The following is a 14,539-nucleotide window of genomic DNA, read 5'->3' on the forward strand; positions in this document are numbered from 1 at the left end:
AATGTTCTTCAGGGCTGTGTCTGGCCTTCGTAGGGCTGTTAAATCTAACACCAACATGACAGTCGTCTTGTGGTTAGTTTTCAGGTTTCATTTGATTGTAGCCATCCCTTTCCTCATTTAGGGATTTCCCAGGCCACCTGTTTACCTGCTGAAGATCATGCAATGTCTCTGGCAATTACAGCAGATCATTGCATGGAGGAGCATTTAGGAATCCACTTAATGAATTTTTAACACTTTTTTTCAATGCAGTTCATTGCTGGGGAAAAGGAAGCTCCAGCTGGCATATTGCCACCAGGCATTTCCTTGTTGGTTAATTAGAAAGTCTTTGTGAACCATCAGTTCAGTAACCTTTCTTGTAGAGGATTATTGGAACACTATGTGAGCACATTGAAACTGATTGATAACATGTCATTTGCATGATTAACAATTTTGTGTGTGGTTTTACTCTTCAGGGTGGATGACGTTCCTCCAGGAATATCACTGCTGCCTGATAACATTCTTCAGGTTCTCAGGTTCCAGCTGCTACACTGCGTCCAGAAAATGTCAGATGGACTAGAAGAGCAGCAGCAGGCTCTGTCACTTTTACTTGTGAAATTCTTTATCATCCTTTGCAGGTACTTGTTCTGATTGTTACCACAGCAAGGCTATTGTTTTGTTTAAGAAACCTTGATGAAGCCTATCAATATAGATTTTAATGATACATACAGTGTGATTTGACATTTTTCAGTAGAAACAGAGGAATGCCGTTTCTCACAATCTTCAAATAAAGGAAGAGGGAATAGAAGAGACGGGGAGCAATGCAATAATCTTGGCTATGACATTTGCCATGAGGAATGGAAGGGGATTAAACACTAAATTCCTTGTAATTACATCAGCTATATCTATGGGAATTCAAGATATGATGTACATCGTATAAGAACTACTTTAAAAAGAAAGGCACACTTTAACAAGTGTGGGATATGAAATAACTCAAGAGTTGTACAAGAAGAACTGTTTCACATTCTTAAGATGCTTATAATTCCATAAACATCTTAGGAAATTGACTTACTATACACTACTAATGCAACTGTCTTCCTTCTGAAACTTATGCCATATTTTGTAATTCTGTTGAAGCAGGTGAATAAACTGATGTTAGGGATCTATTCCTCACTGTTTCTTCAGTCTTCTGTTGTAAACTGCATTACGAGAAGAAGGGAATACAATATATGGGGAATCTCCTTTTATGAAGAGTATCTGAAGCAGCTCTCCTAACCCCTAAAACAATCTAAAGGGCTGTAGGGTAGTGTTTAAGTATTCTGGAATACTAAATATAAGTTGAGTAGGTGGTGGTAATGTGTTTCTGAATTACAAACTGTTGTCAGTCTTATTTAATTGCTGAAAAGTTCTCCTTCTGGTCATCACTTCAGTATCTGATCTTTGTGACTTGTCCTCAAGACTGAGAAATAACATGTGCATGGTATTTCTTTGTTGCTGTTGATTTATGTATGTTCTAAAATAATTTTAGACATTTGTTTTCCTTGGGAGAATTTAAAGTGAAAAAATGCTTCTAGGTAATATGTTTGGTAAAGTTTTGGAAAGTGTATGTGCTAGTAATGTAGGAGAAGTGGAAGTTATTGCCTTTTATCAGATGCCATTTCTGAGCTTTCTATTTAGAGTGTACTGGGAATGTGCTTAATTTCTGAATTCCCGAATTCCAGATAGAATTGGCCAACGGGAGAGTGACTTGGGCCTTTCTTCTTCTTCCTATTAGAAGAAAACTTGTGAGCTCTGTTACTGTGACAGAAATAAACATTTGAGTGCATAAAGTCTTTCGGAGAGTATTTTTGAAATGCTGATATACTTTTGTATGATTATAGACAGAATGCTAAAACAAACATTGTTTGAACTAGCCACAAATGATACACTGTGTACATTTCTGTGGTTTTTATGTTGTCCTCATAGAAATTTGGCTAATGTGGAGGAGATTGGGATGTGTTCATACATTAACCATGTTATCACCATGACTACGTTATACATTCAACAGGTATGTGGTTAACAATTCTCGTTTGTTATTTTTGCCACCTGATACTTCCTGCTCCTGCTTATGTGATCTGATTTTTCAATAATAGTGTTGTGTATGGAACAATTTGTGGGCTCAGAACTGTTCTGGAAGAGATCAAGATTAATTTTCAACTTCTAGAAATATTCTGACTGCAGCTTTCTTTTTTTTCCTCAGTTAAAAAGCAAAACAAAAGAAAAAGAAGTGGCAGATCAGACCCCAATAGAAGAATTTGTGAGACATGCATTGGCTTTTTGTGAAAGTCTCTACGATCCATATCGGAACTGGAGGCAGCGAATTGCAGGGTATGTGTTGTCTAGGACAGGATTATAAATACTGTGGTTTATGATAACTTTAGACAAGCAATATGTAAATTTTCTGGCAGAAGTACTGCTGCTTGATGTCAAACTAAAATAAAAAGTAGTTATATGTATATTCTTCTGCAGTTGCGTTTTACAACTCTTAGAATTTATAGCCGCGAGCACTTGATACTGTGTTTTAGTTTTTTGTTTTTTCCAAAGATACACTCTTTAGAATAGCATTAATAAAATACTTTTTTCTACCAAAATCAACATCATGAAGTAGGCATGCTTGAAACTGAACTTCATTGCCACCAGAGTTGTCAGAGTACTAAAATATCCTGTTCCATTTAGTGGAAAGCTCAGTTCTTAGGCTTTTTGAAAGGTGGGAAGTTTAGAGAGCCAGGAAATGGGCTTTCCGAGATGCTTAATTTCTGTTGTAGAATAATTTAGGTTGGAAAAGACCTTTGAGATCACCGAGTCCAACTGTTAAGTAACACTGCCAAGTCCACCACTAAACCATGTCCCTAAGCAACACATCTACATAACTTTTAAACACCTCCAGGGTTGGTGACTCAACCACCTCTCCAGGCAGCCTGTTCCAATGCTTGATAATCCTTTCAGTGAAGAAATGCTTCCTAACATCCAATCTAAAACTCCCCCAGTGCAACTTGTTCTATCACTTGTTACTTGGGAGAAGAGACCAACACCCACCTCACTACAACCTCCTTTCAGGTAGCTGTAGAGTATGATACAGTCTCCCCTCAGTTTCCTCTTCTCCAGACTAAATAACACACATGTAAAATCAAAGGAAACTGAAGGTATCTGTTCGTTTCATTGTTAAGTTGCATAAAGTCTAGAGAAATCTGCTCTGTGGGTTTCACTACAGTTACTCTGATTCCCCAGTTCCTGCAGTATTCACAAACAAAACTGTGGCACAGGCCCTGCTTTTTGAAACTGCTAGTGATTCACTTTATCTGCTATAACTGGCTCTTCAGAGACCACTTACAAATTTCTGTGAGATCTTTTTCATGTAGTTCTTTATTAGCTGCAAATCAATTACAATAATGTTAAACGTACAAGACTCTGTACATTTAATGAGTTTCTCTGCTGTGAGTACAAGGGCTGAAGTTATTGTTTGTTCCTTGCTGTTATCTTTCAGAGCTGTTTTTTCTTTAGGCAGTCAATTTTATTTCTATCAGATCCATTTTGACATGCATCAAATATTGGACCTGTACATGCTAATAACTAAAGCCACAGAGATCATATCATGTGACCTAGTCTTGTAAAACCTCAGGCCCATTCTCACAGCATACATGCTGTTGAGCTAGCACAGCGTTTCCTGCACAAATGCAAGTCACAGAGCTAGCACAAGTCACTCATCAGACTCCATGCAAACAGAATGGAGATCATGTGAGCTGTGTTCCTTGGTTGCTGGGGTTTCTTTGTAGCTTGAAACTTGTAGTATGCCATAATACTGCATGGACTTCAGGTTTCACGATGCTGTTATGGAAACAAAAGGTAGTATTCTCAACAACAGCTTGAATCATTGTACACAAAATTTCAAGAAGCATGTAAGTATCAGACTTCTGGTATTTTTTTGCAACATGACAATTCCCCTTTTCTAGGGCAGAGCATGAATTGACACCAGTTCTTAAATATGGCATGCCAGCATACTGCTAAGCTGTTTTCAGATTTAGTGTAGGTAATGCCAGCACATCTCATAGTATCTTAGGCAGACTGTATGTACTCAAGATCAGTGAATTTACAATCAATGAAGGTGCAGAATTTGGCAATGAATCAGTGTAATCTCACCACAGAGAAGTGTTATGCTTTCTGAAACTATGATTTAAATACCATTTTATAATTATATTTACGGGAAGTCCAGAAGTTAAAACAAAATTGAATTTGAAGATATACTAAGAGGTGTTTGGTTGTAACTGACCAACATGAAGGTCCTTCTATTGCTTTCTTTCAAAAACTGGCCCATTTTTCTAAACTGTTGGAACAAGGAAGCCAAAAAGAATGGGGTAGGCAGACCTGGCTGAATTAGGGCAAATGAAGTTATCTAAGGTCACAGTATAGATATGTTGTATCTTTGAAATGAGTTTTATAAGTCTTTCAGTAGAATTACATCCCTTTAATTTGATGGTTCCCTTCCCTGCCATAATGAACCCATAGTAATGTTTTATGCCCATTTTAAATTGCACAGTTAAGAAACTTGGCAATCTAACTGGTGGCTTAGTTACAATAAGCAAGGACTAAATAAGAGATTGCTGGCTTTTTTTTTTTTTTTAAACTAAACCATACTGTAAAAAGTTACAGTATTTCTAGGAGCAGGACAGTAAATACGGGTTTATCTGTGATAAATTTTTTCAGGATTAAATACTACTTTACTTTTTTTTTTTAAAATCCTGTAGGCAAAAGATAACTCTATTTTGGCAGTGTTCCCTATCATGATGTCATAAATTAATAAGTAAGACAAACTAAGTTATCATATCTAATTTCTTTGGTGTATCTTTTTTAATGTAATTGCAGACGTTTCCTCAGTATGGTCGAAAAGAGCAGACAGAAGTATAAACCAGCTTCCCTCACTGTTGAGTTTGTCCCTTTCTTTTACCGTAAGTATTATCAACAGCATGTTTAAAAATAGTAATCTTTGGAGGATTGAATTTAGTGATTCTGTCATGGTTTAACCCGAGCTGGCAACTAAGCATGGCAATGCCACTGGGTCATTCTCCCTCTGCTGGGATAGGGGGGAAAGAATTGGAAGAGTAAAAATAGGAAAACTCGTGGGTTGAGATAAAGACAGTTTAATAGGTAAAGTAAAAGCCGCACACACAAGCAAAGCAAAACCAGGAATTCATTCACTCCTTCCCATCAGCACGCAGGTGTTCAGCTGTCTCCAGGAAAGCAGGGCTCCATCACGCATAACACTGACTTGGGAAGACAAACACCATAAGTCCAAACGTCCTCCCCTTCCTCCTTCTTCCCCCAGCTTTATATGCTGAGCGTGATGTCCTATGGTGTGGAATATCCCTTGGGTCAGTTGGGGTCAGCTGTCCTGGCTGTCAGCTGTCCCCCTCCCGACTCCTTGTGCACCCCCAGCCACTGGCTGGTAGGGTGGGGTGAGAAGCAGAAAAAGCCTTGACTCTGTGTAAGCACTGCTCAGCAGTAACAAAAACATCCCTGTGTTATCAACACTGTTTCCAACACAAATCCAAAACACAGCCCCACACTAGCTGCTATGAAGAAAATCAACTCTATCCCAGCCCGGACCAGCAGAGATTCCAAGTTCCTTTCCCCTAAGAATGCCTGATAAATTTAGAAGACCCTTACTTGCTTTCTGAGGCTGAATGAAGTGGCTGCTTTGTTTGCTTGTTTTTTGCTCTGATCATTTCCCCCTTGCCATTGTTAATTCTGTTTGAAAGCTTGGGGTTTTTTAAGACTTTCTTTCAGTGCCTAATGTGGTTTAATAGGGCTGGTTCTGTGAATTGCCAACTTACCTGTTTATTAGGGTACATAAAGTGATTGCATGTAAGATCCCTGTAGCAACTGTAATAACTCACATGGAAAAACAGTCTTAAAGTGTTCATGCCTTTTTTTTTTGTCTCTTAATGGGATTTAACAGCTAGAAAAAAAGAAAACTATGCCATCCAACTAGCAAATGCTCCTTGGACTGAAGTTTGGGAAACTGTTCTGTTTTGTCTTTTGTTAAGTTGTTAAATATCACAATGGCTACTTTGGTATTCATGTGCTCTTACTGTTTCAGATTGGTTGTGTGGAAAAGGGGGACTTAAGTGGTCACATGCTGTACTTAAATCTTGGGAAGGTGGAAAGCCCAGCTAGTTTGCCAGTTTAGCACACCAAAGCGGTAGCGTCAACAGAATTGAAGCATCAGGAATATGCTGGAGGGGTGGGGGTATGAGTGAAATCAGCCTTTTCTGGAGGTATGCATTAACTCAGCTTTAATCGAAAATAAAAAAGGAAGGCTCTATTCCTAGAGCAGTAGCACTAATGAATTTGGTTTCTCTTGGTTTGAGTTACATACTCTTCCCGTTCCTTGAGAATTCCCTCTCTGTGTATGTAAAATAGTCTAGTTGCCAAAAAGACCAAAGAGCTGATACCACTAAAATGCCATTGTCTTTGCGCCAGAGCATTGGAAACCTACTCAAAAGGCTGCTCCTGAGGAATGTAATTTGCAGGTTCTTTCCTCCTCCTTTAGTGTGTTGCACTCTGGTCCCTCCTAAATCCCTTAAATTTTATATACTGTGACTGAGCTACAAATGTACTATTCAGCTGGCAGATATTAATCTGCTGGTTGGCCAGCTGGGAGGAAAGAAATTACTGAGCATGTGCTTTGGACATTCTGCCATGGCAGCACTAATTTGAGGCTGCTTTGGTCTACCCAGCCTAATGATTTATTCACAATATGCTAAGGTACTGCTGCTTTGAATTTGGCCGAGGTTCCTCAAAAGATTCAGAGGCTGTAAGTCAAGGGAGTGGTGGGACTAGCAGACTAGCAGTGTGGTCATCTAAGCTTTGTTTCCTTTGAAGACCAGATTTAAAAAATAGTTGTGTAGTTTTCCTATACTTTCAGTATATAGTCAGAAGTCTTATGTGCCAATAATTGGTAATTGTCTTAAACGTTATATTATTATTTTAAGGAATATAAAATCCTTGCATTTTCGGTTTCTATTGTTTGTATAAAATCTCAGGTTTTACAAACCCACATCATTATCAGTTCTGTCTCATAAAGTTATTGGAAGATTTACAATGGTTAATTCCAAGTAAAATAATCCTTTGTAGTTTGTTGCAGCTACTTTGAGTGTAGTGTAATTGCTATAGCAACAATATGCAGGTTATATCTATTGCTAACAAGAGTTCTGAGGCTGTTTGTAACTAATTTATATCAGATATGGCATGAGAAGAGATGCAGGATAATTGTCTTTAAGGAGACTGCTGCTAGAAAGGTTACAGACTTGCACAGGCTTCCCTGGGAAGTTTGGCTTAAATGGAACATGCTCAGGGACTGTTTTTCTGAGCTATCTGCACTGCATATGGCATTAGACTTTCTGTGCCAAAATTGCTCTAACCTTTGTCCTGCTTCCTAACTGCTTGTGTGTTAGCATGTCCTTCTATTTCTCATGATGTGGACAAAATTGGCCCGTTTTACATTATGGATCAGATCGACAGTTCTGTCAGCCTGCATGAAAAGTTTTATTGCAAGCTGAAGGTCTGGCCCTGTGAATTCCTGATAAATGTGGTCTTGTGTTGCTCTGATAATGCTGGAATTCATGTGTAGCTGATTCATATAGTTGAATTTTTTTTAAAATTTGCATGATGACAGGGAGTAAAGGAGTATTTTTTATTATTATTTCATTTGTTGGTGGGTGGTTTTGAAAATAAATTACTATACCGAAGTAAGGAATCTGTCTCCTTTTTATTTATTGCAATCAGAATGCTTTCAGGAAAGTGAACATCTCAAGGAAAGCCTAAAATGTTGCCTGCTACATCTCTTTGGAGCTATTGTGGCTGGTGGTCAGGTAAGGATGTTCTAAACTCTCTTCAGCTGCCGAAGCCTCCAAAAGCCTGTTAATTGTTTAAGGCTTATGAATACCCCATAGCCCATAAATGGGAAGAATTTATTATTTACTATGAATTGTTCGTTTGTCTTATGAAGCTTGGGGTCATTTTGTGCAATAGTACCTAACTGCAATGAGCTAGGTCATGCTTTGAAATAACAGTAGAAATTTGCTGTCTACAATAATTGCACATTCATATGAACATACTGTAATAGTTCCATATCATAAAGAAAAAATGTATGTAACTAGATTAGGAGTTCCACCTGCAAAGATGTAAGTTTTGTATCAACACGTGAAATTCTTCTAGCTTACTTCGCAATGTTGGAAGTAAGCTGTTTCACGAAGAGGCACAGAGCCTTTATAGCTTGGAAGCTGTTTAAAATCTTTGAACAAATGTGAAGAGAAGAGGACGTTCATCATCAGCAAAGCCAAGATCCACTGTCGTGGCTGACTTCTGTAATGTGCTGCTTCATCTGGTCACAAGCAAATGTTACTTCTGATGATCCAGAAGAGAGCATTATTAAATGTTGTCAGGCAGCTGCAAAGCCAGGCACTGCTCCACCAGGGAAGGCAAGCTGAGACTGAGCGTGATGACCAGGAGGCAGAGGCAGTTGACCTCACTTGCAAAAGGTGCAGTCTCACTACACCTGAACAAGGTGATCAGAGCAGGTCTGGTGGTAGTAACCAGGATCAACCAGCCCAGATCACTAGACTAGTCTGTAGTGATGAAGCCTCAGATCAAGCCAGGAAGTCTGGTCAGCACATCAGGGTGGGGATTTGGTCTAGTGGTGGTAAGTAGGGTCAACCAAGAGTCCAGCGGTTGCCAGGCCCTTCCATAGTGGTGACGCAGGTCTGTCAAGCCAGGCAGTCAAGTCTGTGGGTCAGGTTAAAGACAGTACATGGCCAGGCATGGGCATGGCTGCAGTGTAGCTCGGGGAGGTAAAAGGTTGAGAGCCACAGCTTGAATGCAGCTCCCTAGAGAAGGCAGGGAGTCCCTGACAAGACTTCTCAAAGCTCTCTATGAGGCTGGGCTACTGCCCCAGATTTAAGGTGGACCCGAGCCTATACAGCAGACTCCTGGAAGAGAGGTGAGGGGAATGCACTCTGGGCCTAAGCAAATGTTTGCTAATTATTAGATTCTTTTCAAAAATTTTAAAGTATCATGAATCTCTTGATCTAAAATGAGAACTCAAATGAGGATTTACCTGGAGGTAGCAGTTTATAAAATTCTTATAAGGTATTATTGATAACATGCATTTAAATTATATTTGCTTTTCCCTATCAGCATTCTTTTTGAAAAAGAAAGCCTAGTTAAGTGAACAAGATGGAATGCATTTCATCTGTAGCCATCAATATAATCCCAGTAGAACACTTCATATTTATTTAACAATTACAGGGCATTAACAAACATAATAATATACGCTGCATGATTCCGCTAACTCAGATAGAAACTGCTGGTTTGAAGAGGTTTGATTTTTATTTATTTATTTGTTTCTTTTTCCTTAATCACTTTTCCCCCCACGGGTTTCAGAGGAATGCTCTTCAAGCAGTATCTCCTGCCACCATGGAAGTCTTGATGCGTGTTTTAGCAGACTGTGACAACTGGGATGACAGGAACCCTGAGGAAGTGAGCAGGAAGGCAGAGCTGACTCTGAAGTGCCTGACAGAAGTTGTCCATATCCTTCTAACCAGCAGTTCTGATCAGCGGCAAGTGGAGACAAGTACAATCTTGGAGAACTATTTCAAGTTGCTTAATTCAGACCATTCAGCTTTACCTAATCCAAGGCGATGCAGGCAGTGGGAGAGCAGGTTCATAGCACTACAGATCCAAATGCTGAGTGAGTACCCAATTGTGCAGTTCCTTTAAATATCTCTTGATAATAACTCCAAAGCAAGTAATGATTGAACTATGATAGTAATGTAACTGAATGTTCTACCAAAAAAATGTTTGCTTGGCTAAGCAATTAAACAATTTCAAAACATTTCTTCATTGGCATTACTTTAGGTGTTTCCTTGTTTAATCATTCACTACCAAAAAAACCCAGAAAAAAAATGTATCGGATTGCCACATTTAACCAGAGTGTTAAGGTTCACAGGCTGCCAGTCTCCATTAAACAAAACAAAAGGCAATGGTCTGTAACAGTTGGGTTTAAGTCCCTGGGTAAGAATTCAGGATATAGAGTTTTTTCCGCTTTGATGTTCAGAATGGGAAACATAAATAAAGGTATTTCTTTTCCCAAACTTCCAAGAAAACTGAGGAATAGTACGGAGGCGGTGAGGAATGCTTACAGTATAAGGCTGCTGTAGAATGCAAAGTAATCGCTTCCTGAGGAAGGAAGTGTTTGTGTGCTTTAACTAAAGGGCATGCTGCTTATATATTCACAACTGGCAATGACTTTAGACAGCCCCAAAGCAATCAAAGATATTCAGTTGCTGAATTTTTGTCCAGATTTAGTAGGTTATGTGATAATTTTTACAGCATCAAAATGTGTAGCTTTAAGCCTGGTGCTCTATGCTCAAAAGATACATCCTTCTTGATCAAAGAATTCACAGCATACAGTTTGTTGTGTAATTTTTCCCCATGTTTATTATGTAATGTGCAGAAAAAATGCTTGATGGATTTGGGAAGTGTTTTGTCTTTGATGCCAGTTCTGTTTTAATTTTACAGATACCATCACAGCCATGTTAGACTGCACAGATAGGCCTGTTCTGCAGGCAATTTTCCTTAACAGTAACTGTTTCGAGCATCTCATTCGACTGTTGCAGAACTGCAAGGTAAATTTTCCCTTATCAGCATGTCTTTAACAAAGCCTGTCTTGTAATATGCAGGTATATTAATTACCTTTATATCTTCTTTCTGAACTAGATGCAATTTTACCATGTCTGCATACTGGAAGTAAAACTTTGTATTGATTAGAGCCACTAATTCCGTGAAAGATCTGAAAGATCCAAGTTTCTCTAAAAGCTTCTTTTTATTCCTGATGAAGTAGAGGCGTTTCTTGTCTGTCTTGTGGTTAAAGCAATGAATGCTTATTTTGAACCCTGAGCAAAATACCTTCACAGACACTGCTCAGTCTCTAAAAACTGTTAAGATTGTTACTGGAATCAAACCCTTCACCTGTTGTTTTGGGTTTTTTTTTTTGTGTGTGTGTTAATATTCTGTCACTGAGTTGCTAGGAAGCCACTTAAAATTGCTGCCAGATGGAGGTCTGAATTCTAATTTCAAAGACATATTTTTCCATTAAAAAACAACTTTCTGGGTACCTCTTTAAGTGTTTCAAAATATTTGAGTCTTGTGCAGCTGACATAAAACATGAGCTCAAGCTGTTACAGACGTTCTTTGATTGTTCTTCTACATAGGATTTAGTGTTGTTGTGTGTTCATCTCAATCCCAGAGGGTCATAATTTGCAAGCTAGTGTCTTCCACTGCTTGCTTTGTAGATGTCTTTTTTTTCCCCTGTGCAAAAGAACATAGATATAACGTAACTGTGATATTTTATTTCTCTTTCTGTGATATGTTGGTAGCGTAGCTATTTTGAACTCTTGTAATGATATATTATTTAATGCTAGCTACAGTATGCAATTTGATTAAAATCCATTTAGATTTTGGATTAGAACATATTTCAGTGCAATGATATATTGAAAATAAATGTGTTTGGATTAAGTCTCAACTGTAGTTAAAATCAGTGGCAGAATGCCAACTGACTTGAAGTGTTTTGAATAGTGTTTGCAGTTTACCTCCTCCTGAAAACACATTGTTTGACCTTTCCATTCTCCTCCTCTGTTTGGGAATCTGTGCTTATTTTTGTACTGACCTTGTACTTTATAAGATTTCTTTTTTAGTTTTTTCTTAAATCATCAAGCAGTGTGATTTTACCTATTCATGGGGACTCTAGCTATGTTCCTGCTCTCATACAAACAAGTGGTGGAATTTAAGAAAGCAGGAACAGCTACTCTATTTTTTGCAGCTTGCTCTTTTTATTTTTTTTTTCTACCTGTATGTATGTCATAAGATATGCTCTTCTGCAGGTTTTTTTTCCTGTGATAGTCTCACATGTTACTGTGACTGATTGGGTATCAATGGTGCCAGTTTGCTACATAGTGTTTTTTTTTAACCTTTTACAGTCAAAATACCCCCAAGGATGAGAAGCGGGGAGAGGGTGGAAGCTGGGAAGGTGTTGTATATTTGTCTTTTCCAATATAATGTATATCTGTTATTTTTCAAAGCCAAATAGCAAAGATTAATTTAGCTGTGGAATTAGGATTTCTTCTTATTACTTGGGGGTGGAGACCCTATTTCTACATCTTTTTTTCTTTACCTATGAAAATCTTGCTACTGGATTCACTGGCAAGTTGTGTAAAGCACAGTTCTGCAGCTCTTCAAATATTAGGAGGGTCCATACACATATCTGAAACTCAGGAAGCTATTGGATCTGCAGCAAATTTGAAGTGCAAGAAATTTCCATGGAAAGGAGGGGTAAACAAAATCCATACCACTATTTCTGCTATAGATACCCCAAAGAACTTGGGATATTCAAGGCCACACTTCTAGTCATACTTCCTAGTCATTTGCAGTTCAACAGTCTTCTAAAATGTGAATTATTTTTTTTAAATATTTGCTTGTTTATGAGCAAACTGTCTTCCATTAACTATGCTTTAGGGATAAAGATCTGCACAAAAGCTTTTCAAAACTGCTCGGTTAAGTTCTGGTGATCTGAATGTTGCTTTTGGCTTGTGACATTGGCAAAGAGCGACTGTACTGCAAAGGTATCAGGAGGTCCTTATTCTGTACTGAGTCATTTATCAAGCTGCTTTGTCGGTCCTGAATCTTTTCTCATCTATTAAACTCTCTTAGACGTCAGACTTGGAGCAAAGCACAATGACCTCTAGTCATTGTGCTACCACAGCACAATGTGCAACCAACAGTATGCCTGGATTAAAAAAAAAAAAATGTTTTCTGGACAGCTTTTAAATATAAGAGTTAAACCCATATGGATGTTGTAATAAAAATCTATTTTTACATTTTCCGTGTATTATCAGAATTCAAGTAACCCATATGAAAAATCTGATGGGATTTTTTACGTCTGCATTTGCTTCTGTTCAATGTTCTTATTTCCACTTGTTAATGCTATAACCCTCTGAGGCATATTGTACTTATTCTGCAGTGTTAAGTGCTCTCGATTGTGATGTACCTTTCAAAATAACTTGTGTTTCTAACTGTGCTTTCACACCTATGTAAGCCAAAGTAATATCTTGAGTGTTGTCTTTCTGATTGCCCTAATTTATAGAATTTGATTTTTCAGGTTGTTCCTTTTTCAGAGAGACTACCTAGCAGATAATGGAACAAAATGTATGAGAAGAAAAAAAATTACAAATGCTTAGTTTTTACCCACTAAAGGAAAGTGGTCTTGCTTTTTTTTTCCTTCTTTTTTTTAAGGGACTATTAAAACATTTTTATCAGGGATTTTTTGTTTAACACCTCAATACAATCTAAAACCTGAATAAGATAAGTTTAGTCCTGATTAGGCTGCAGATAAATCTTGCACACAAAGTGGCTACTAGCTACTATACACAGAGCAGTTTCTTAGCTGAAGATGCAGTACAGGTGTATGTTTGATTTAAAGCTATTTACAGCCTGTTTGATTCTTAAGATTATGGTAGAGATATTTTACCCTTCTTCCTGTCCTAAATGCTATGTGCCCCAGAAATCCTGCTGCTGTTGCTGTTTGAAGATTAGAATAGTCTAGGTATCTTCATTTTTCACCTAGGAAGAAGCATAGGTGGAAGATGGTGAAACATCTGTACCCATTTCTTTGCTAATGCCCCACTGTTGTCTTTATTGCATAAAAGTAAATTTTTGAGAACCTGCTGTCGTGTTGCCTATTGTAAACAAAATCACAGTTGCTAAGCCAGTGACTAGTATAAATTCAAGATAGATCTGTTTCCTCATTTCAGCAATTATATGTTTTCATTTAATTCTGGAGGGGGAAAAGAGCAATTACTATTTAGCAAAAATACAACGTAATCTTCAGTATTGTAAGAATTAACAGAAGACTAATGGAGAATTGTCTCTCACCGGTGTAAGAGTTTGGTTTTTTTTTAATGTGAAATACAAATCCAAGGCAGCCTCCACAGGTTGGGCTGCAGGTAACTGTTTAATGCAATTATTTCCATTATTCTTGTCTCTGTTTCTAACAGCTGTTTTTAAATGCTAACAATAAAGTGGCAGACAAGAGTGAGAAAGACCTTGCCAACAAATTACTCACAGAAATGAATGAGGACCAGGTACCTACCTAACCTGTATTTTGCTTCAATTGAAGTCAAGACACAATCACAGGAAAATTAATTCCTGTACTTCACCTTAACCATCCTCTTCAGGCCTTCTGCAGCAAGATGAACCTGTGTTGCTGCACATATCAGTATTTCCTGTCTCTGAAAAATAATTTTTCTGTATAATGGATTGAATTCAAGCTCAGTTTTATTCATCTGCTTCAAGTTGCAGATATTTGCAATAGATTGGCCCTCAGTTATGCTTCTTTTAAGGAAAAGGTGAAGTACATGAATGGAATCCAAATAAATTCTATCAAGCTGGTGGTGATTTTTTTCCCCTCCCTTTC

The 14,539-nt window shown here is 38.0% G+C and overlaps 1 protein-coding gene across 9 annotated transcripts in view; it reads left to right on the forward strand.

The window, feature by feature from the left end:
* NBEAL1 (neurobeachin like 1) overlaps positions 1-14,539 on the forward strand; it is a 90,626-nt gene that overhangs the window by 27,053 nt on the left and 49,034 nt on the right. For 6 of the 9 annotated variants that reach the window (XR_012660672.1, XM_075093681.1, XM_075093680.1 and 3 more), the window contains 8 exons: positions 453-614; positions 1,942-2,023; positions 2,216-2,343; positions 4,876-4,958; positions 7,798-7,883; positions 9,454-9,760; positions 10,591-10,697; positions 14,121-14,207. Coding sequence is in view for 8 of the 9 variants with exons in the window: in XM_075093681.1 (XP_074949782.1) it covers positions 453-614; positions 1,942-2,023; positions 2,216-2,343; positions 4,876-4,958; positions 7,798-7,883; positions 9,454-9,760; positions 10,591-10,697; positions 14,121-14,207 (1,042 nt within the window). In the remaining variant the exon portion in view is untranslated. The remainder of the gene's footprint in view (positions 1-452; positions 615-1,941; positions 2,024-2,215; positions 2,344-4,875; positions 4,959-7,797; positions 7,884-9,453; positions 9,761-10,590; positions 10,698-14,120; positions 14,208-14,539) is intronic. The other 3 variants (XM_075093683.1, XM_075093686.1, XM_075093684.1) reach the window with 1 other exon arrangement.

The sequence above is a fragment of the Phalacrocorax aristotelis genome, chromosome 5 (assembly GCF_949628215.1).
Source record: "Phalacrocorax aristotelis chromosome 5, bGulAri2.1, whole genome shotgun sequence".
NCBI lineage: Eukaryota > Metazoa > Chordata > Aves > Suliformes > Phalacrocoracidae > Phalacrocorax > Phalacrocorax aristotelis.